Source organism: Camponotus floridanus, unplaced genomic scaffold, assembly GCF_003227725.1.
Source record: "Camponotus floridanus strain SB8 unplaced genomic scaffold, Cflo_v7.5 scaffold1, whole genome shotgun sequence".
NCBI classification, from domain to species: domain Eukaryota; kingdom Metazoa; phylum Arthropoda; class Insecta; order Hymenoptera; family Formicidae; genus Camponotus; species Camponotus floridanus.
Window position 1 is genome coordinate 8,724,221 of NW_020229214.1, and position 23,664 is coordinate 8,747,884.

Here is a 23,664-nt window from a genome sequence, read left to right on the forward strand (position 1 = left end):
GCGGTACCATCGAGAAAAGCGGGCCTTTCCCTCAGAGTTCGAACGTGGTTTCTTACGCATTTCGCGCGCGAGCGCGTATTAATTTCAATCGGCTGCCAATCTTTTCCCGATCTCTTATCCCGCCTCGCGGCTATCGCGAAAGGTCACCGTAACTTGGTACGGCTTATTACGCATTTGTTATCCTCCTTCGCGATTAGATCGTTCGCCGCTCGAATCGATATAATTTCGATAAGTTCGACCGGGACGTTCCCTCGACGGAAATTTCTCAAAATGCGTAATTATGGCATTATTCAATCTTCGACAATCGGGAGATCGTTATCGAAAACGCTCTCCGCCAAGATAAATAGCGCGCGAGGTGGCTGGTACCTACACGGCCAATAACTTTCAATCGACGCGCTGTCCCTTAAATCGACCAACCGAGGTCGATGTTGTTATCGGTCCTTCCGCACCGAGCACCATTATAGCGAGATACCGTACGTTTAAGGGCCGAGATCCGTCGTTTAAGGGCCGCGAATCGGCCGCGTTCGGAAGGCAGTTTGGTACTTTACGAGAGGAGAAACGCATCCTTTTCTCGCGAGAAAGAATATACAGGGTGTCCCGATATCGCCCTCCAATTATAATTTCGTCGAGAGAAGAAGATGGGACCGATTTATTGACTCATATATGCTGTCGCAAATTTCTAATTTTCAATTTATAAGTATCTAAGTAAGTTTCTTTCTTCTTTTAATTTTAACAAATTAAGTTAAATTAATAAATTAAATTAAAAATTAAATTAAACTTTTACTTAAGGATGTTTTGTACCTATTTTCAAAATATTGAGAATTTAATGAAAATTGGACAGAATGTCCTTACATATGTTTAGAATCTTCACAAAGCGTTCACAAGTTATAAGGATTTTAATTTGCACCGAATTTTAACATGTGTTCTTATGGAAAATGTATAACCACGTCGATTCAAATGACAAAAGCACATGGAAATTCAGAATTTGTTTAAAATTTGTAAAAGTTTAGATACTATTAGAGGAAATATTTGGTCAAATAGTATTATACAAGTACTAACTGGTTAAAAAGATATTAAATATAATTCAATGAAGTTAGCCATGTATCTGTCATAAGGCGAAATTCTCTGCCAAAAGTTAATCATTTCGATTAACAAAATTCGGAATATTTCAATAAAAATTAATAAATATTAATTTTTAAATATATAAACATTAAAAAATACATCTCTGCACTGTAGCTAAAATCAAATTGTAAAATTCCATACAATTTCTCATAATTCAAAATACATCAAAAGTGGATATATTCGTCAATATTGATTTTCAGCTACGTTTTGCTGGGATTGTACAAAACATCCTTGAAAATTAAATCAAACTATTTAAATTAAAACTTTTATAAAAGAAAGTACACGAAAAAATTTCATAAGAAATCAAATACGTCATCGACATTTCAACGTTGATTACTCTCGTAACGAGGTCGGTGTCTCGACTTTTCCCATGCATTTTTATTCAACATTCGCGATCGAAGGGACATCCCGTATACGTGTCTTTCATAGGAGAGCGAGGGAGGCAATCAGAGGCACTAAACTACGATACCACGTTGGCAGTTTGAGACCCTGTATCTCCGCTGTCGCCAGTGGTACAACACACGCGTACGCCCCGGTATTATTTGCGGGCTGCCACATATGTCGTAGGTGGTCCCCCTTCCCCCGTTCCCCTGTGACACGACGCAGTGGCGTCGCGTCGTCGTACTGTGTAAAGGACGATGAGCGGGGGTGCGGTTTCTCCTTCCTCCGATCCTCGAACGTCGTCTGCGCTCCACTAATTAACAATGAAATTAACGACCGCCGGAACAGTAAGAGCGACGAGGACGCGCGATCCACCGATGACGAGGGATGATAGTCGAACGATATCAACGGGACCAGCGCCAAATTAATTCCCAAATTTTGACAGATCTCGAGGACGGGCTAACGGTCGGGAAGAGCGATTGATAAAGATGCGCGGGCACGCGTGTCACCGGATATAAGGTGCCCACACGGCCCCCATCGGTGGTATATTCGCCCGCCCCACACCGACAGGCAAACGGCGACACAATCGGCGTACGCGTGTGCGTGCGTCGATGCCAAACACGCTCGCTCGCACGCGCGGACGGACGGGCTAACGGACGTACGAACGGATGGATCGACGCACAGCACGCGCATGAATATGTAGGATGTCTGGAAAGAAAGAAAAAAAAGGGGGGAAGAGAGTGGGGGCGGCAAAGGCAACTCGGCGCGCATAGCAATCGGAGCCGCGTCATGCCAATAACATCGCGCCTAATGTTCGATCGATAAATCCGACGACGAGTTTTCCTCACTCCACGATCGCTCGATAACCGGCGCCAGGGGGAGGGAAACGCGGCGAGGGAGACTCGGTGATTTACAGGTTTGCGCGACGAACAAATCGAGAAAGACCGAGAAAGAGAGCGCGGAAAGATAGAGGGGGAGAAAAGATGTGTTACACGAGGGGCCGCGGAGGGGGGGCACGCACATACGCGCGAGTGTAAACACGCACGAGACACACGGTGCGTTGAAACGAGTACGGGTAGGATAGGTAGGTAGATGGTTACACACGAAGAGAGGAGAGGTTTACAATTTTCTGCACGACGGCCGCTCGATCGTTCAAATGCCAATAATGTTGCGGATGCCAATTGTCGATAATTCAAGGTGTACCTGCCCACGATAACGCGCGCGCGCGCGAACTCCAGTCGGCGCTGACAGATCGTTAGGATGGTACCGGATGATGGGTTCTCGGTTTTAACGCTGGGGAGACACGAGACATACGAGAATGAGAGAGGAAGAGAAAGAGAAAGAGGAAAAAAAAAAGAGACAAAGAGGAACAACCGCAAAACCACCGTCTGCCGCTGAAAGCATTTCGGTTTACGTGAAATCGACGATTCGCGTATATATCGCGCGACGAATGTGCACCAACACGATAGCAGGGCTATCGTGCGTTTTATTCTCGGAATGTCCGCGCTACCTTAAAGGGAACGAGAAGAGAGAGAGAAAGAGAGAAAGAGAGAGAGAGAGAGAGAGAGAGAGAAAGAGAGAGAGAGATGTTACTTGGGAATTTGCGAGCGATAACGCAGCGATCGGAGCGAGATTTGACAGGAGGGCTCGAATGTACAGCGTGGAGCGATAAGAGAATGATTTCCCTATCTCGATCGTGCAGGTGGCTGCCGGTGATACGAACGAGACGCCGCGAGTTATATTCGCGGAGGCTGGTGTTGGTTACACGCATTTGCGACAGAATAAACATGGGTGTTAACGAGTCGAGTTGATATAACGTAACGTAAGACTTTTTCTCTCGTCCCTCTTCTCTCTTTCTCTCTCTCTCTCTCTCTCTCTCTCTCTCTCTCTCTCTCTCTCCTCGTCCCGTTCAACATCCCTCGTTCCAATGTGTAATTAGATTAATTCCACTCGCCTGACGTTGCAATTAATTTAATGACGACTCGCGAGCGAGCGGGCGAGATTTTTCCTGCTTTCTTATTCCCAGAGTCAGTTTCCCGGCGGAAAAGTCTTTTCCCGCGAGAAACCGCCATTGTTTCATCGCGTACATGTATTTTTAAAAGGCGAGACCCTTTCTAATCTTGCACGCTTCATCTTGGCCGTATCCGGGAATGAAAAATTTTTCCATAACGGGTACCCGATCCCGATGCGTTTTAATTGCGTTTTTAAACGGTAAAACATATTTATTTAATTAAATATCCTCTGTTTTGCGTCTTACACGAGGGACTGAATATTCAGTGGCTCAATTAAAAGCGGTGGATTTCTAGATCAGAGGAAATCGTGAGAATTGAAACGAAGAAAATAATAAAGTTTCTTCTCAAACAACTTGTTTATACATCAAATCATTCAGATTGCGGATTTCAAAGACGTCTGAAGGCGATTGATAGACGTGTAAACAAGAGCCTCGAGAAGGGAAGCATCTCCGATTCGCGCATCTTGCTTACCGAGCATCTTGCTGAGATCGGCGTTGTGAAGATCCGGATTCTCGTCGGCCAGCTTCTTGCGCTCGACCTTTGCCCAGACCATGAACGCGTTCATGGGGCGACGTATCCGTTGCTCCTTGAGGCTCCTCTGGGCAGTGCCGCCGCCGGGATGGCACATCTTTACTCCCGCGGGGATCGGCGAGATGCCCTGCTGGTATTCCAGCGATGGACCGGAAGTCAGCCAGGGCATATCCTCCAGCCGCTGCTGCGTCGGGCCGCTCAGCATGCTCGGTATCTGGAAACGATGTCACGTGTACATATTTCGCCAAGACATATTTCCCGCGAGCAGCGTTCGACCGGCTGCAACCCGGTGGTGGCGTTTTTAAGAGAGGTAGCTGACCCAAAGATACGCCAAGCGAGGTATGAAGATACCGAGAGGTACTTTGCCGTACTCGGGTAAAGGGATGCGAACAATAGATATTTATTTAGCCGTAGCAACCGATAACGGGTCGGTGAAACACGAGCGACAGGATTAACGACGGGGCAAAATGCGAGATTAATGAAGCTTATATATGCCACTTTGCTATCGTACCTCCGCCATTGTTTCGCGCCGACATTTTTGACTTTATCCTCACGCGTTCGTCTACGAATAGGACCGCAACGCGAGCCAACTGTCGTGAATAACGCAGGAACGTAGGTGTATTTACAACGCGCGCGAGGATGCATACATATGATACGATGTTATGCGAGTGGCGGAGGACGAGATGCCGTACAAGCGACGTTCGAAATCGGCGGAGACACGTACCGAGATGATTTGGGTATCGATTGGCATCGAGCTGTCGTTGCCATCGATGCCAGAGTCGATGTCGTAGGCCCTCGACGTGGGAGTCGCGTAAAGCGACGAATGGAGCGCCAAGAGTCCGGGGGAACCGCCGTAACTCACCGGCGGTGGTGTCACCTCACCCCTGTCATAATTATCCAGCATCCTGCAAAACGAAAAAATCATTAATTAACAACGCTGACGTGGATCAAATGCTTGATTATCGAAAGGCGAAATAAGCGCGAGTTTCCAAGAGGATAAATGGCGATAAATCGAGGGGAGTCGCGATCGATTCGAGCGTTCCATTTCCTATCGAGATACCCGATAGTCGAATGATCGCGAGAGACCGATTTCGTATCGCGGATTGCGCGATAGCAATTGACTTTGCCCGCTTTCTCTCTCTCGGTCCCGGGACGAAGAAGCGAGCGAAATCCCGTGGGTCGCTCTCGTGCCCGAGCGGCCGATTGATCTGTCAACCGTTCCGTTAAGAAAAAGAGTTGATCGACATGAATGAACCATTCAAGGCCACTTAATGGAATTCCCACGATTGTCCTTAAGGCATTATGCGACCGTGCGCCGAGTATAATGGTACCAACAGCTGTCTGTCGCGCGCATATATACGGACTTCTATTTGGCTCTAGCCAAGCCGTGACGACACATGTAACGCGCACGTGCGCACGTACGATATTCCACGGAATGCATGTAGATGCACGTGCGCGCGCGCGCACACGTTGTACGTTCCGTATAATGGCCATTGTTTCATTCGGTTCGGCGAGATGCTGCGACTCGCGGGGACGAAAAACGTATCGGCGGCGTTTTCATTCAATAAACCTCGTGCGGCGCGCGCGCGATTTTGTCACCCCTTATATACTCGCGCAGCGAGAAATTAGCTCTCGCCTTCCGTCGTGTCGGTCGCGCTGATAAAACCGCGCGCTCTTGTTTCGACATATCGATATACGAAGCCCGATACGAATCACACTCGGCTCGCCAAGGCGAGAACGCGGTTTTATCGCGATTAAATTAGAATAAAATTGCACGCGCGATTGAAGACATTTTTTTCGAGACTATTATAAAATTCATCAAGTTTGAAAAATAAACGCAGGCCATAAATTCCAAGATGTAAAACTGGTTCGCTATTATTGCGAAAAAGAAAAAAAAACAATAATGTAATAATAATGGTAATGATAATGCAAGCAAACGAAATATGCTCTTGAAACGGTGCTTGGCGAAGGTACTCTTCATCGGCGATAAAAATGCTCGTGGAACCTCTCGAGGCGATACCAGATACGATACAAAATTAAAAGCCGTTAAACCCGCGGCCAAGATTCCCCGGGTTTCGCCCGCGTCGGCGCAGCTGCACCACCCACGCGTACGATAGATACGCCACTGCCTTCAGCATTGTTTCTTTAATGATTCATGTGGGGTGATTGCACCGCGAGTTGAAGGAAGCGCACGGGTCTCCAACCGCGAATACAACGAGCGCGCGTCGTTTCGAAAATATTAATTCGCCAGGAGTCATCGTCGGGCACTCATGCATCGCGTTGCGAGCGAATTTTGCATACGTCTTCCGCGATGATAAATCGCGCGATTTGGCCTCGGCCTCCGTCCAAGATCGTCCGTCTGGAAGGGGACAATCTCTCTCGTAAAAATCGTACAAAATTCCGAGATCCGACGACGAGACGTTCCGCAAAGCGTGTCAAGGAAAAGCGACAGTTATCCTTCCACACACCGACGCGCCCGCGACGTTACAAATGGCTCGCGGAGCTGCCGGGCCACGACCTACCGGCGCGCGTCAGAGTCGGCCGAGCGAGGAGACAAAGAACAACAACAGCGGCGATCCTCTAAATCGGCACGTCCGTCCGTCGAGCCTCATGAATCTCCGGGGAAGACCGTCGCGGAGCTCTCCTTCGAGAGGCAGGGAAAATCGTCGTGCACGCTTCGGCAAACAGCTTGGCAACCGGAGCAGACGTCGCTCTCCTCGTCGACGACACACTTGTTCCCTCCTCGGATAAATTATTCCTTCCTTCCCCGTCACCCCCCTCGCCGCATTCCCCTCCCGGGCCAGGCCCGGAGGCCATCGGGCTGCCGAGAGAAAGCTTTCGAAACTCGCGTCTCTGACGTAGCGGCGCATTTTATTCAAATAATCGCGCGGATCGAACACACCCTTGCATTGCTCGGCGAGGCGACGCGACGAAGACGCGCGACGTTCGCATAAAAGTGGCGAAACCCGCGTGTACGCGATACAGTAATACCATTGTGCGCAGCCATTACGGGCGCGTGTGGGTGGACGATCGATCTGTATTCGCGTCGATGCGCCAAATGTACGGAGCCGATCGATCGCGCCGATCGTAAATAAATCGAGAGAGAGATGCGCCGTTACGACTGGGACTTGCTCATCGCCCGTGTATTAATATTATTATTATCGCTTCGGAGGGTTGATTCGAATCGAAACGCAATCCCCGAAAAATCGATAAAAAAAAAAAAAGAAAGAGGCCAAATTCCACACGCGAGCAAAGATGCGGAGGTTACAATTTTATAAGCCCCTGATTAAACTTTTAAATCCAATGTCCGATGCTTGGTGAGCGGAAGCGACGACCCCAGCCGCTCACCTCTGCACTACTAACGCTCCGGCGCGTTTCAGATTTGAGAACGAAGAAAGCGCATCCCCGAAACCTTTACGGGTTGTTTAAGACCGCGGAACGGACGCCGCAAAGTCCGTCCGTCCGTCCGTCCGTCCATCCGTCCATCCGTCCGTCCGTCCGTCCGTCCGTCCGCTCGTCCGCTCGTCCATCCGCTCGTCCGTCCATTCGTACGTACGCGTTGTGTCTCTCGTTGTGTGTATCCCGTCTCGTATATACCTTCTCTGACCTCAGAGCCAACGGCGGAGCCATTACGTACGACTTCCTGCGACCGAGTAAGGAAGAATCGAAGATTTCTACACGGCACCTCGGGAGAGGTGTCCGCGCGCGATACGACCGGAGATACCGTCGAGCGACGAAAATTCCCAGGCTAACTTGGAGAGGATATAGCGGCCGCTTAATCCCCGGAATACGCCTGCCTTAATTGCGGAACTGTGTCGAGACGGAGCCGACATAACGGTCCGTAATAAAAATTCTACGCGAATATTTCAAACGGCGATATTTTTCAGAGGAACACGCGCTCGTGGAAAAATACGCCGCGATTTTATCCGCCGTTTTAGTATCTCGAAAATATACTTTGTTTTATTTTTGCCTCCTTTTTTTCGACGAAAAAACGTTGGTCAGAAATAGTGTCCGATGTATTTATAGTATCGGAATATTTAATCGTCTTAATTCATTAATCCACGATGATCCATTGTTTTCAACGGTGCAAATTTGCAAATGTAACTGTAAATAAGTTTCGATAAGTCACTATTGTCATTACTTGTTTAACTGAACTACAGATTTACGATCATCCAAATAGCATCAAAATAGCGTGGATAGCGCACGTGTAACTCGCACGTGTTTGAATCCGCGAATCGAAAACTGTTGTCGTTTGATGCGACGTTGTCCGAGAGGTGCACCAAACTTATTGCAGCAATATATGATGCAAATACAACTTTATTATCTCGTAAAGTGACAAATATTAAAAAAAAATTAAAAAAAAAGAAAGCAAAAACATAAAAACCAATGCTATTTTCTCATACATCTAATCCAGAATCGAAAGAAAATCTATGAATAATGAAGAATAGATCAAGGATACGTCAAGCTGATATACATATGATATACATATGATATACACAGAGAAAAATGTATTCAAGTAAATATTATTTATTTTAAATTTATCACAAGTTTGTATATCCATAATTATATCGTAAATTCATCACAAGCATTAAATTTAATTGAATATATTCCGAATTTAGTAAAGGCAGTATTTTAGTCAAGAATATTAAATCAAAATAAAAATTTGGTTTGCTTATTAGAGTTGGCGTAAAGTAAGTTTGATTTTTTCTTTGATACAATTTTACAATATTCTTGAAGAGAAAATAAATTTTTTGAGTACATAATAATGAGATTTTTTAACACTTGTGATGAGTACGTTTTAAGACTATTATCAAGAATATATTTTTGTTGAAGAGAAACTATTACTTAAAGAAAGAAAAATAAACTGAATAAAGTCCGCCTTTCTTGACAGTCGAATGATATTTTTCTCTGTGTATAGTAAACAAATCAAATTTTCGTTTTAATTTCATATTCTTGGCTAAAATATTGCACTTACTAAAATTCAAAACATATTCAATTAAATTTAATGCTTGTAGTGAATTTATGATATATTAGCGGATATATAAACTTATGATAAATTTAAAATAAATACTATTTACTTACTACATACTATTTACTATACATTTTTTTTTGTGTACAGTTGGCATAAAGTAAACTTGATTTTTCTTTGATACAATTTTATAACATTCTTGAAGAGAAAAATAACAGATAAATTTTTTTTTTTTGAAAACATGATAATGAGATTTTTTTAACACTTGTAAAGAGTAATATATTTTAAGACTATTATCAAGAATATATTTTTGTTGAAGAGAAACTATTACTTAAAAAAAAGAAAAATAAACCGAGTAATCGCTTTTCTTGGTAGAATGATATTTTCCTCTGTGTACGCACGCGACATGTCACAAAACGGTAAATATATCGAGCGCCTATATTTAATACGTCGAAATAACTATAACTGATTGTTAATCCGTAATTAATCGCCAGTCATCGCTTAATCGTCAAGTCACCAATCTGAGTCACCGCAATCGTAGAAATTACAAGGTCGTCGGTGACACGCATCCCATGCCAGGGGTCAAGCGCGACGTCATCGCTCCATAACGAGCGCTTCTTCGATTTCACATTCAATCGCGGTGGGACAAAAAGCTGAAAAATCCCGCTCCGAATCTGTCGAGCCGATCGTGTCGCGAAAAACAGTTTTCAAGACAATTTTCGAGGAGGACTATTTCCAGCCATCGACTACCGAGAAAAAGCGAGACCTGCCGGATGGTGTAGCGTGTCGTTCACGGAATTATTGACGTTTCGCCGATATAATCGATGTTTGCAAATTGAGCCTCGAGCTCCGACTCGAGCTGGCGCGACAACCGCATCGAGATATTAATTCTTATCACGCGGCAGAACAAAAGTTAAGCTCGCGCGACATAATTTGCCTTCGCGCGAAACGTCAAATTAAAATGCCGCGGCACGTAACGTAAGGATACTTGAAACAAGTGTGACTGATATTTTAAATCGACGACTAATATTGTTATCTTGGAGCGAACGAAAGGAAATCCCCACTGATGCGGTGAGAATTAAACGTTTCCGAGATATCGCCGACAGAGATGAAAATGATTAATGTCGGAGCTGATAAAAAGATTCTCGATCTCGTTCGCGCTCATATTCGATTGGAAATTTTTATTTAGCCTCGTAAACACGCGAATCGATCAACAGGCGAGTACGCATATCGGCGTTATTACACATTATTGCGAGACGAGGTGTTTAAAGTGGACTCGCGACCAAGATCTTTAAAGGATTTATATTATCGTAAAAATTCATAGACCATCCGAAAATAAAGTCATATTTAAACATTTTTTTTTCAATTAAAAATTAAGTCGAGCTTTATGCGTATTTTATAAAAATTTCAACAAGTATATAAGACGGAGTTTAAAAATAAATTATAATTAAAGTTTCAATTTTTTTGCTAAGTTTCGAATACAATTTGCCGGAATATGTCAAATATACATACGTGCGTGCGTGCATGCGTGCGTATGAAATAACATGACATGGTACGCGATCCGTGCGACGGCTGAGAGCAATAAATGGGAACCGGAATCATTTTAATGAAGCTGATTTTCGATGCCAGGAAGCATCGAAACGTCGAAAAAGTCGCATCGATATCTTCCTACGCGAAATTTTCAGCCGCGCGACATGTGTAATTAATCTCAATTAGAGAAATTTGAATTATACACAGAGAAAAATATCATTCTACTGCCAAGAAAAGCGATTACTCAGTTTATTATTTTTTTTAAGTAATAGTTTTCGACGAAGAATATATTCTTGATAATAGTCTTGAAAGATCAACTCATCACAAGTGTTAAAAGCTCTCATTATCATGTACTCAAAAGAAGAATTTATTTTCTCTTCAAGAATATTGTAAAGTTTTGTATCAAAGAAAAATCAAACTTACTTTACGCTAATTTTTTGTAGTAACCAAACCAAATTTTTGTTTTGATTTAATATTCTTGACTAAAATATTGCACTTACTAAAATTCAGAATATATTTAATTAAATTTAATGTTTGTGGTAAATTTATGATATATTTGCGGTTTTGAATTGGAATTTATGATATATTTTTATACAAACTTATGATATACTTAAAATAAATAATATTTACTTGAATACAGTACACATGTTTCTCTGTATATAAAATTTAAAATTTTTTTCAATCGAATGAACCCTACTATCTAGAAAGGCAACAAACGCTCTTTCCTCAGTGGCATTTTTTACGTCCTTTGCGAATCAAATCTCGATAGTTTGTTAAATTAAGCGTACACAGAAAAAAAGGACATTCATGTTTCGAAAACATATTTAATTTTAACGTGGAAATCTTGAAATAAGATTATATTGCGTTAATTAAAGAAAAATATAATTGCTTGAATAATTGCTTACTTGAACGAAGACATTTTATACAGTTGAATCGAGAAAAATATGTTCTTATGATTTAAGATTTAATTTTCTCGAATGCAAAAGAAATAATGTTGGATAGAAAATAACATTTTTAAATCAAAGATTATAATTTTCTTAAAGTAGAATTAAATAATTATATATTCTTGGGGTGACAATATTAAAATTACAATATTCAAATAAGACTATAATATTGTTGAAATTTAAAATTATTAAATTCCCCCCTCTAAGAAGATTATAAGCTGTCGCGTATATACGAAACAATGAACGCGTTAGTTTAAGTATAAAGTTCTGATTTGACACTTATTTTTTTTCTGTGTAAAGAAGCGGTGAATGTTAAACGTGAAATTCTTGCAAATACGTAAGAAGACGAGCAAATAAGACTGCGGGCAAACGAGATAAGAAATAGCTGAAATTATACGATACGGTAGAAACGCATGCCGGCAGTGCGCATGCTATTTTCTCAACCTCCTCCTTAGCAGTCCCAAAGGGCCTGAAAGAGGGAGAGAAAGAAAAAGAGATAGATAGGTAGAGAGAGAGAGAGAGAGAGAGAGAGAGAGAGAGAGAGAGAGAGAGAGAGAGAGAGAGAGAGAGAGAGAGAGAGAGAGAGAGAGAGAGAGAAAGAGAGAAGGAAAGAAAGCCACTTTTATCCTCTTTGCCTTCGTACGACATAATGATAGTGAAACATTGAATCTCGAGCGTAAACTGCAATTTAATGAATTTTCAACACACCAACATCCCGAGGACGCGGGTGGAGGAGAGGGGGAGGGGGCAAGAAGTAAGAAGTAAGAAAATTTAAAAAGGAGGGAAACGAGACGCGAGAGAGAGACCGAGGGGGGTTGAGAGAAACGCCGTCCATCGTCCCGCGTGTGTGTATGCACGTGTATCGTCTCGAGAAACTCTCGCGCGGATATCGGCGATAGCGCGATTGGCGATTATGTTAACCAAACACGCGCGGTATACGCCCCTGCAATTTGCCCGGGGATCATCTTCCCCTAATCGCCGCGCTAATAACAGGATTACCGGGGGCCTGACCGCGCGGTCGTATACTTATCCCTAATTCGCCGTATCGTTATTAATATATACGCGATACGATTGAGAGAACGGGGCCCCGGACGAGCCCGCGATAAGCCACGCGCGCCGAAATGAATCGCGGCAAATCCCCGCGTCTTCCTTTAAAGAGATCCCCCGGCCCTCTCCTCCCCATTTGCGACGAAACCCGCTAGAGTCGCGTTGCACCGACGCTCATGAAATAAATATGAGATTAAGAGAAAAGGACGTGGCATTTTTTTTTTTTACTTACGTGTAGTGAGAGTAAGACGGGCTGGCTTGATCGATGTGCGCGGCGGTTGACAAGCCTTGCGCGATGGCGGCCGAGGGGTCCCTAGCTGGCGAGGAATTCTGCGCCGCCGCTGCCGGAATAGCGTGATGGTAACGCTGGCACATTTCGGCCAAGTTCCACCCATGGGCATCCATATATTAGCACTGCTTCGCTTTTCTTTGGCGTACCATCCATTTCACACGCATTTGATGCACTCTCTGTCTCCCTCTCCTGGTCCTTCCGCCTCTTCTGCTCTCTCTCTCTCTCTCTCTTTGTCTTTGTAATTCACTCGCACTCTCGTATCTACGTATAAGGAAACGACACTCACAACAATGACATTGTCCTGTCGGCGATGTACGTCCGAGCTCGGCGCGAAATCGTCCGTTTAACTCGCAGCGCGATCCTCCGCTCGCACGCGCGTCGCCTGTTAATCATGGAAAATGGATTCATTTAGTTGAGTATTAATGACGGGTACGTATTTAGACGGATGATCGATAAGCGGTTATTAAAAAGAGAGACGAGTCGTCGCGACTCGCATGTCGATGACCGCGTTTGAAATTTAAATTCGACTTCATTTCGGCCGCCCCATCGGGCGAAGCGAAACGAGACGACGCAACAATTTTCCCTCGATGAAGGAACGAGGAAAATAAATCATTTTTACGACTATTATACACGAAGCAAGGATTTATTTTTAACGTCGCGCGATATGCAAACATATGATTCAAGATACATTTACTTGCGTCGGTGAATTTTAATTCCCCATTTCCGCTCGTTTGATCGCATATCGAGGTTTAGATTCGTGTCGTGATAAAATTATGGAGTGTTTTTTAGATGTAGTTTCTTGAATGGTGTTCAGTCGGATATCCTGTAAATCCCCTACACAACTCGTCCTTTGTTCTCGATTTAAATGTAATTTAGAGTCGCGATTTTAATGAAAGTGTCCATTTAATTTCTAATCGCGAACGGGTTAAAGAGGAGGGCCTTACATAATCGAAGGGCTCGAAAAGTCGCGTCGGATAACGATCGGCATCTGGATATCGCGATCGACTTCCATTCGTGCCCGGGCAATTCAACGTTAATGGCCGTCGTGTAAAGATATCTACGAAAATGACTATAATCACTCGCGCACGCGAGTTTTCATCGCGCAAAAATAATATCGTTGAATAGCACACTTTTTTCTCGCCCGTGATTGAGATAATTGTGACGGCAAGAATTTAAACGCGGGTCGAAAGATTGAGGAAACGTCTGTGTCGTGTGTATTAAGGATTATCCGAGATATTTAATCGTTAAAAAATATCGCACGATTAAGATACAAAGATTAAACAATTTTAATCAGATATGATATTGCTTCAATAATTATATTAATTTTTTTCGTTTGAAAATGTTTTATTACGTCGCCTGGCAATATTTATAGCGCTTACAAAAATTTTCATCCTTATTAAAATTAAGAAACAAGATTAACACACAGAAAAAATAAGTGTCAAATCAAAACTTGTATACTTAATTAACGCGTTCATTGTTTTGTATATAGGCGACAATTTATAATCTTTTTAGAGGAATTTAATAATTTTAACAATATTAATAATTTTAATAATTTAACAATATTAGTCTTATTTTAATATTGTACTTGTCGCCTCAAGAATATAATTATTTAATTCTACTTTAAGAAAATTATAATTTTTGATTTAAAAATGTTATTTTCTATCCGACATTGTTTCTTTTTATTCGAAAAAATTAAATCTTAAATCATAAGAATATATTTTTCTCGATTGAACTATATAAAATGGCTTCATTCAAGCAAGCAATTATTCAAGTAATTATTCAAGCAATATTTTTCTCTAATTAACGCAATATAATCTCATTTCAAGATTTCCATGTTAAAATTAAATATATTTTTAAAACAAGAATGTCCTTTTTTGTGCACAAAAAAAAGAAGTGTCAAATCAAAACTTGCATATTTAAACTAACGCGTTCATTGTTTTGTATACGCGACAATTTATAATCTTCTTAGAGGAATTTAATAATTTTAAATTTCAACAATATTATAGTCTTATTTTAATATTGTAATTGTCACCTCAAGAATATATAATTATTTAATTCTACTTTAAGAAAGTTATAATCTTTGATTTAAAAATGTTACTTTCTATCTAAAATTAAATCTTAAATCATAAGAATATATTTTTCTCGATTTAACTGTATAAAATGGCTTCATTCAAGTAAGCAATTATTCTAGCAATTATATTTTTCTTCAATTAACGCAATATAATCTTATTTCCATGTTAAAACTCAATATATTTTCAAAACAAGAACGTTCTTTTTTTCTGTGCATGTTATTTTTTTATGTCTACATATCGTGACGAGAAAAGTTTTTTAAACAACACGAGCAAGTATACGCATATATATATTCTCGGAAAAATTTATGACGAATCTTGTAAACACCGAATAATCGATCCTTCTAATTAAATTTATGACGCAAAAGTCTATCGTCTAATTTAAATAAAAAAGCTATAAATTCGATTCGATTCGCGACGTAAACAAAAATACAACAACGTGCAAACAATTTCGTTGTTTAAATTTTCCCGAATCTAATCGCCGATTACCGATTCCGGAGCATGTCCCAGGGAGTTGTTTTAATCACGGCCACGCGATATCGTATATATAAATACATGTAGATTGGATTAATCGCCGGTAAATATCCGGCCGCGACGCGAGGCAAATGGCAATTAAACGCGGAATGTTACGAATGTAACGAAACGTCTCGAACGCCCAAACCTATGAAACCCGATGCTCGCGCGATCTTTACGTTCGCGCGCGATTATCCGGATGGTTACGTGGACGCTAGATGCACGGCACGATTACCGGCCATCTCTCCCGCGACGCAAATCGTAATCGGAGACTCCGGAATATCTCCCGAGGAGATTCGGAGCGTATTTCTTCCGATATATACGCAGTCATTTAATTAGAAACAAGAGAGAGAGAGCGAGAGAGAGAAAAGAGTCGTACAACAAAAGGAGAGAGAGACAGAGAGAGAAACAATTCTCGCGATGATGCATCGCGAGTTGAACGACACAATGCGTTCGCCGCCGGAGACGCAAGTGCGTGAATATGCGTGTGCGTACGCGGTGAAAATCATAAAGTCGCGAGGACGCACAACGCAAGGTGTAACGTCTTTGGTCGCTAACGGAGGTCTCAATCCGCGTCGTGCACACGCACAAACGCAGACACGACGATGACACGTTATATGCACAACGCGATAATAATCACAATGGCAGATCGATACGTCGCGCGAGGATTCCGTGTCGTGAAAGTCAAGGAAGGAATGCGCGCGACAACGAGAGGACGTCGCGTTCCAGTCAAACTTTATTACTGCACGATTGTGTCCTCCCCCCTCCCCCCTCCCCCTCCCACCACTTCGGGTTTGTTTTCGTTCGCGCGCGCGCGCGGGACGTGTTTGTTACGTCGCCCCCACCCGCGCTCCCTCTCCCTCGCTCTATCTGTCTCTCTCTCTCTCTCTCTTTCTCTTTTTCTTTCTACGATTCTACGATACACGGCGTATTGCGTAGAGTCGCGCGTATGTAACATGCGTAATCGTGACGGACGTGGCGGTCCGTTAATGAGCACGCGCCATCGCCGCTCCGAGGGATTGTCCGAGGGACGGATATCTCTTGATAAATCGACGAGGTATAAATCAATATTACGGCATTACTTTCTAATGTCCCGATCTCGGCGTTTTGCGCGATTCGGAGAAAAAGACTCGTTCGAGACGAAACGCTGTTGTTTGTTGTTAACATTGTAAACAGTCTCCCGATATTCGACTTGTTGATTCTAATTTATATATTCTGCACGAGCAAAAAGTACGAGAGCCGAAGAAATTTTGAAGCATCAATATCGCGAATTGCGTCGCGAATTAATTCGCGCGATGCGTCTGAGAAATTGAATCCGAAGCTTGTCGAATATAATGCGCAGAATGCACGCAGAAAAAAAGGACATTCTTGTTTGGAAAATATATGTATTTAGTTTTAATATGAAATCTTGAAATGAGATTATATTATTATTATTATCGTTAATTAAAGAAAAATATAATTGCTTGAATAATTGCTTGCTTGAATGAAGCCATTTTATATAACTCAATCGAGAAAGATAAATTCTTATGATTTAAGATTTAATTTTCTCGAATGCAAAAGAAACATGTTGGATAGAAAATAACATTTTTAAATCAAAGATTATAATTTTCTTAGACTAGAATTAAATAATTATATATTCTTGAGATAACAATTACAATATTAAAATAAGATTATAATATTGTGGAAATATAAAATGATTAAATTCTTCAAAGAAGATTATAAATTGTTGCGTATATACGAAACAATGAACGCGTGAGTTCAAGTAAACAAGTTTTGATTTGCCACTTCTCTTTTTTCTGTGCACAAAAAAAGGACATTCTTGTTTTGAAAATATGTTTTATTTTAACATGGAAATTTTGAAATGAGATTATATTGTGTTAATTAAAGAAAAATATAATTGCTTGAATAATTGCTTGCTTGAATGAAGCCATTTTATATAGTTGAATCGAGAAAAATATATTCTTATGATTTAATTTTCTTGAATGGAAAAGAAACAATGTTGGATAGAAAATAACATTTATTGTTAAATTTAAAACTATTAAATTCCTCTAAAAATATCATAAATTGTTGCGTATATACGAAACGCGTTAATTGAAGTACAAGTTTTGATTCGACACTTATTTTTCTTCTGTGCAACGAAAATTTGTCAAATCTCTAGCGTTCATCGTCAAAGAGAAAAATATAAAAAATTACATTTGGACAAAGAAGGTCGAAAATATGAATATTAAAATTTTTTTCAATCGGAGTAAATTTTCAAGAGAAAAAGAATATTCTTCTTTCGTCTTTAATCTTCTTCCTTTGAAAACCAGTTTGCGGACGCTAATTTAGTCTAATAATTGCTAAATTCCTGCATGCATTAGACGAGACGAAACGATGATTATTAGCATAATCGAGAATAGCGTGATGTCTCGATCTCGAGTCGCTGGTAAGACGATACCGCGCATCGATCGCGTGCACGATTCCATCGCGAAATTTTCAGAAGTCATTCGCGTAATCGTGACAAGGACGAATCCCGCCTTCGTCAGCGATTCGAGCGTCGATATTTTGGAGGGAGCGATCGCGATCATTTCTGCAATCGTGCGCAAAACGGATCGGAAATGTCGAAACGGCCCTTTTTTTTTCCTCTCGACGCGAATAACCGCGTTGTTGACGGAAACCGACGCTTCTCTCGTCTCTCGGCCGCTTTCGCCTCTCGATCTCGCATTGACGATTTTCGAGTCGAATCGATTCGATCGAAACAGGATTACCCGCCGCGGGCGATGGACGGCAACGCGGATAGTTATGCGCCGTCTAAGCCGAACGTTAACGAAGGTTTCACCGTGGATTTTTCAGAAAATCGCCTCTACACGCTCCGTGCCTCTTTCTCTCTCGTTTACGCCCACGCGCGCGCGGCCAACCACGGAACCGGCCGGCGGGTAAGAGAGAGTGTATTTCTCGCTTATTATCCTTTCCTTCGATTTTCTCTAGCGAAGGGAAAAGAATACCGAGCCGAGGAGAAGGTGCCGTCTACGTATATTATATCCGCGGGTGTACACGTATCCCGTGCGCGCGAGCGCGCGCACGTGTGTCGGCGAGTATCGTCGGTATCTGTGACGTGTGACTCACCCGCATACGCGGTTCGATGTACACGCCGGAGATTTACAGCTCATTACCGATTTCATACTCGGCGTCACGATCGATCCGCCGCGTCGAACCGAGACGAGACGAGACGAGACGAGAGGAGTCGATATACGTAGCGGAATCGTCGGTATCGCGTGCCATATCGATACGTGACACCGCTTGACGTTTACGCGCGCGCGCGCGCGAGACGGTCGGGTTTCGATCGCGGAAAACGCGCGCGCTCTCGAATCATGGTTTTCTCTCTCTTTCGTTACCTTTTTCGTCCTCTTCTCGTCACGGGTTGCCGGATGATCCGCGCGATTCGGGAACAATCTTAGCGATGACAAGTCACTCAAGCGAAGAAAAACACTCGACGAGATCTCGCGACGATCGAGAGATTCCGTCAACCAGGACGGAACGTAAGATCCACAGCGATACGTCAAGCGCTGCGCGGCCGCGGAAATGTCAAACGACGAGTCTCGCAACAGTAGCGGCAACGGCAACGGGAGCAGCGACGGCCGTCGCTCGCGTGGGAGTGTGACATAATAGCGCGTTCCGTCTCTGCCCCGCGGAATCTCCGCGAGACGCCCACCGCTTCTCGATCTCGCGATCGGAAGCTCCGATCCTCGGAGGTCCCGCCTCGATTCCTCCCCCGGGGGTACCCCACGACGAGTGTGATCTCGATGTATCGGCGCGCGACGATTCCGCGTCACGTGACGCGGTCCGAGTCGATTTTCGTCTCACTCGCGCGATTTCAAAAGCGGAGCAACGCGCGCGACAGCGAGCCGGCTGCGCCTGCCTGGGCTCTGCCTGCGCGTTCCGTGGTGCACGACGACTCGAGAGCCGAGCGGCGGACTGAAGTCGGGCCGAGGTGAGCGGAGGTGACTTGCTACTCGGGCCGGGCCGGGGCCCGCAAACGCGGCGAACCACCACGAGCACCGCGGCGGCGGCGGTGTTGCGACCGGTCGAGCGTACAAGGAGGAAACAGATCTCCGTGTGTGTCTGCGCGCGCGCGCGTCGCACGTACGTACGTACGAGTGCGCGCGTGTTGGCGGAGACACGGGTGTACCTGGCGGGAGAAGGTGCCCCTCGCTCGCGCGGGGCACCTTCTCCCCCCCCCCCTCCCTCGAGGCACCTCGCAGCCTCGCGGATCCGCCCGTGCATCTTCTCCGTCGCCATCGCCGCGAAAGTTTCCGCGTTCGCGACGAAAAATGGATACGCAAGGAACGTGGGTTTCGACGGCGGAGGAGAAAGAGGGAGGAAATTGCGCGAAGGCGGATATTCCGAAGGAGCGGAGGGCGAGTTTTTCGGTACGGAAGGAAAGCGCGCGCTCGAGTGGATTTGACGATAATTGACGGCGATGTGTACCAGGCGAGGATATCGGGTCGTAAAACAATGGCTCATGGAAATATTTAACGATCGCTTTTTATACGCACGTCGAATATACGCTAATTATATGTTGTGGAAATTTGATTGGAGCGAATTTTAATCGCTCTGCCCGACGCGGCCGATTCGAATCGCCCCCCCGGGGGCAGAAACGCGCCGATAATTTCGCGCGCGTAACGCAAAAGTGCGCAGCGTTAAGCTCGACGGTCGATCCTCCGATACCTTTCAAAGTACCCGCAAATGTCATTGGGATATGAGACGCGAGGTATATCGTAAAGACAGCCGCGTTTCGCGGAATGCGAGGCACGGGATTCTTGATTTCGCCGTTTTTTTCTTTCGATTTTCACGCGAGCCTCGCACAATGCCGCGGTTACGTAATCGTAAAAGCGTAGGAAGCACATGGATTGATTAGCACACGAGAAGGAGAAAGGTTGCGGCCATATGGAATATCGGCTGGTGGCTCTATGCGAATCACGCGCGCGCGCGCGCGCGCGCTCGCGAAGTGAGTCGCGGCCAGACCACGTGGGTGTCATCACACGCGCGTCAAAAAAAACCCCGAAGAGATTATATAGACGCACACTATCCCCTCTCTCTCTCTCTCTCTCTCTCTCTCTTGATGTTTAGAGCAGTGATTCTCAAAGATTTAAACGTTAGAGACGTTTTAAAGAAAAAAGCCAGGTACATAAATGCTTGCTGCAAATTTTGTCTCGTGCTTAGAAATGTCCGCGATAAAAAATGAGCGCGATAAATAATTCGCGATTCGAGTTTGCGGTGGAATAATAGGGCGCCGCGGGCGAAAAAAAGTTTGAGAACCATCGACCTAGAGGAGAAGTGCGTAGAGGAGTGTAGGCACAACCGCAATATCGCCAAGGGACGGTGCATAAAGGATCCCGATAGCAATGACTATAAATTCACTCTAAGCGCGAGTCTAAATATAAACTACGCGCGAGAGTGGTTATCTCCCGGTGTAAAAATCGCATCTTTATCCCATTATTATTACTAATGCGACCTCTCCCGTGCGATTATGCGATTTTATATTCCTCCCGGTCTTACTACATTAATGCAACACACCTGCCTCGCTTTAACGCTTCGTTAATGTCGGACGCTTCGTTACGTCGAACTTTATCGTGTAAAGTAAGTGTGCAAGAGGGGATGTGTTAATTATTCCGCGCGCGCAAAATCATGCATCGCAAATTAACACACGAGTCTTGGAGCGCATTTCCTTTTATACGCCCGGAAGATTTTTTCTCGGCGACGAGAATTTTATCGAAAATATACTATCGTCGTCGAGAAAAGTATAATTTAAAATTATTTAAATTAAGCTTTGTAGTATTTATTTGAAAGAAATATTGTTCAGAATTCCTCGGGAAAGATGTTTCGTTGGTAGTTTAATTAATAACAAATCGCAAGTAAAAACATAAATCCTGCAGCGGATTTTTCTTTATACATCCAAAAGATTATTTCTCGGCGACGAGAATTTTATCGAAAATATACTATCGTCGTCGAGAAAAGTATAATTTAAAATTATTTAAATTAAGCTTTGTAGTATCTATTTGAAAGAAATATTGTCCAAAATTCCTCGGGAAAGATGTTTCGTTGGTAGTTTAATTAATAACGAATCGCAAGTAAAAACATAAATCCTGCAGCGGATTTTTCTTTATACATTCAAAAGATTATTTCTCGGCGACGAGAATTTTATCGAAAATATACTATCGTCGTTGAGAAAAGTATAATTTAAAATTATTTAAATTAAGCTTTGTAGTATCTATGTGAAAGAAATATTGTTCAGAATTCCTCGGGAAAGATGTTTCGTTGGTAGTTTAATTAATAACGAATCGCAAGTAAAAACATAAATCCTGCAACGGATTTTTCTTTATACATTCAAAAGATTATTTCTCGGCGACGAGAATTTTATCGAAAATATACTATCATCGTCGAGAGAAATATAATTTAAAATTATTTAAATTAAGCTTTGTAGTATCTATCTGAAAGAAGTATTGTCAAGAATTCCTCGAGAGAGATGTTTAGTTGATGGTTTAACTAATAACAAATTACAAATAAAAACATAAATCCTGCAGCGCATTTTTCTTTATACATCCAAAAAATTATTTCTTGTACTGAGAAAAAAATGTTGTTAACTTGAAAAAAAAATCGTTCAACTAAATTAATATTTGAAATATAAATTATTATTTAAATATTATATATTTAAGTTAAATAGGTGTCATGTTAGATTTAATATGTATTATTTAATTTAAATAGCTAAATATTTTAATTAAAAAAATAATAATTTAGTTAATAGTAAATTTAGTAAAGTTAACAACTTTCTTTCTCAGTGTGGCGATGAGAATTTTATATATTATCATCGTCAAGGGTAATGTTTAAACTAGGCTCTATTTGAACTAGTATCTATTTGAACTAGTATCTATTTGAAAGAAACATTATCAAGAATTCTTTAAAAGGAATGTTTAGTTAATGACAAATCACAAATAAAAATATTCCTTTATATACTCGAAAGATTATTCCTCGCGACGAGAGTTTTATCAAAAGTATGACATCATCCAAAGCAATATCTAAATTAATATAGTTCTCTTCCTGTTTGGAAGAGAACCCTTCTCGAAACATGTCCAATTGATAGTTTAATTAGTGACGAATCGAAAATGTTTACATGGAAATTCTCAAGAGAGAAGGATCGATTGTGGACCGATTCACGATCCGAAAAGGTATAATAATTTTTAATAAATTATTATAAATGCATAAATTGCAACATGTGTTCACGTGCGAGTTTGTCTAGCGTAGCGGCCGATACGCTATAGTGAATGTAAAACCGAGCGTACAAAATTGAATATTTAAAAGATTACGAGCCAAGTCGCGCGCGAGAGAGGATACGGGGCAGTTACTCGCCCGACTCGCATACCGGCTGCCCTTTCGATAATACGATCGATACCGATCTCGATGACGTAGCCGTCTCGCGCTCGCCGCGCGAGCGGAGACGAAAAGCATTCGAAAAAAAAGAAAAAAACATATTCCTCGCTTTAATCCCTTCATGCGTATAATTCAGGCTATTATCGGTCTATTTCGATTTCTATTGAGAATACGAAATACATTGTATCCTACAAAAGCGGAGAGAGATTTTCCCGAATAAATACAAAATTAATTATAATTAATTTAAAAAGTTATTTTATATTTTTCAGAAGGAGAGTCGTATTAAGATTTACCGGAGACACTGGATACAGGTGCTTCTTAATAAGTGCGAAAAATTTTAGGAGCTGATTCTTTGTCGAAAATTAATTTCTCATATAAATATTAAAAAGTTTCATCCCCTTGTAACAATACGAGAGACGGAAAAAAATATTAATAAATAACTCTTCAGGGGAGTAAAAAGGGGTTTATAGAATTCTAAAAAATGAGAATCTATATCTTGATAAATGCACCGAGTAAAATATATGTATATGCTTTGTGCACGTTTAAATTTTCGCGAATAATTGAAGAAAACTTTTATGCACTATCATCCGCGGTGACTCTTATTTGCTAGTTTCTTATCGTGTTGTTTAATACATGTAGAGCCTAATTCTTTGATTTATTAATAAATAACCTTTTTACTAGTAGACAGCATCTAACTAATTTCATTTCTCTACTTGTTCCAAATTTGAGAAAAAACTAAAAAGCCCCCTTAATTTAACAAAGACTCATCTCCTAAAATCTTTCGCTTATTAAGAAACACCCTGTATATTATTACCCTTCAAGATGATGTATAAAAGTAGAGATGCGG

At 42.3% G+C, this 23,664-nt stretch overlaps 1 protein-coding gene across 11 annotated transcripts in view; it reads right to left on the minus strand.

Moving 5' to 3' along the window:
- LOC105251393 (putative transcription factor SOX-15) overlaps positions 1-23,664 on the minus strand; it is a 54,161-nt gene that overhangs the window by 12,168 nt on the left and 18,329 nt on the right. For 4 of the 11 annotated variants that reach the window (XM_025415211.1, XM_025415213.1, XM_020027542.2 and 1 more), the window contains exons 4-6: positions 12,769-13,210; positions 4,771-4,951; positions 3,987-4,260 (exon numbers count right to left, since the gene is read on the minus strand). In XM_025415211.1, coding sequence (XP_025270996.1) covers positions 3,987-4,260; positions 4,771-4,951; positions 12,769-12,941 — 628 coding nt within the window. In that variant the 5' untranslated portion in view covers positions 12,942-13,210. Of the gene's footprint in view, positions 1-3,986; positions 4,261-4,770; positions 4,952-6,568; positions 6,781-12,768; positions 13,211-16,050; positions 16,137-18,784; positions 19,372-23,664 lie in introns of those variants that run through there. The other 7 variants (XM_025415220.1, XM_025415219.1, XM_025415222.1 and 4 more) reach the window with 6 other exon arrangements.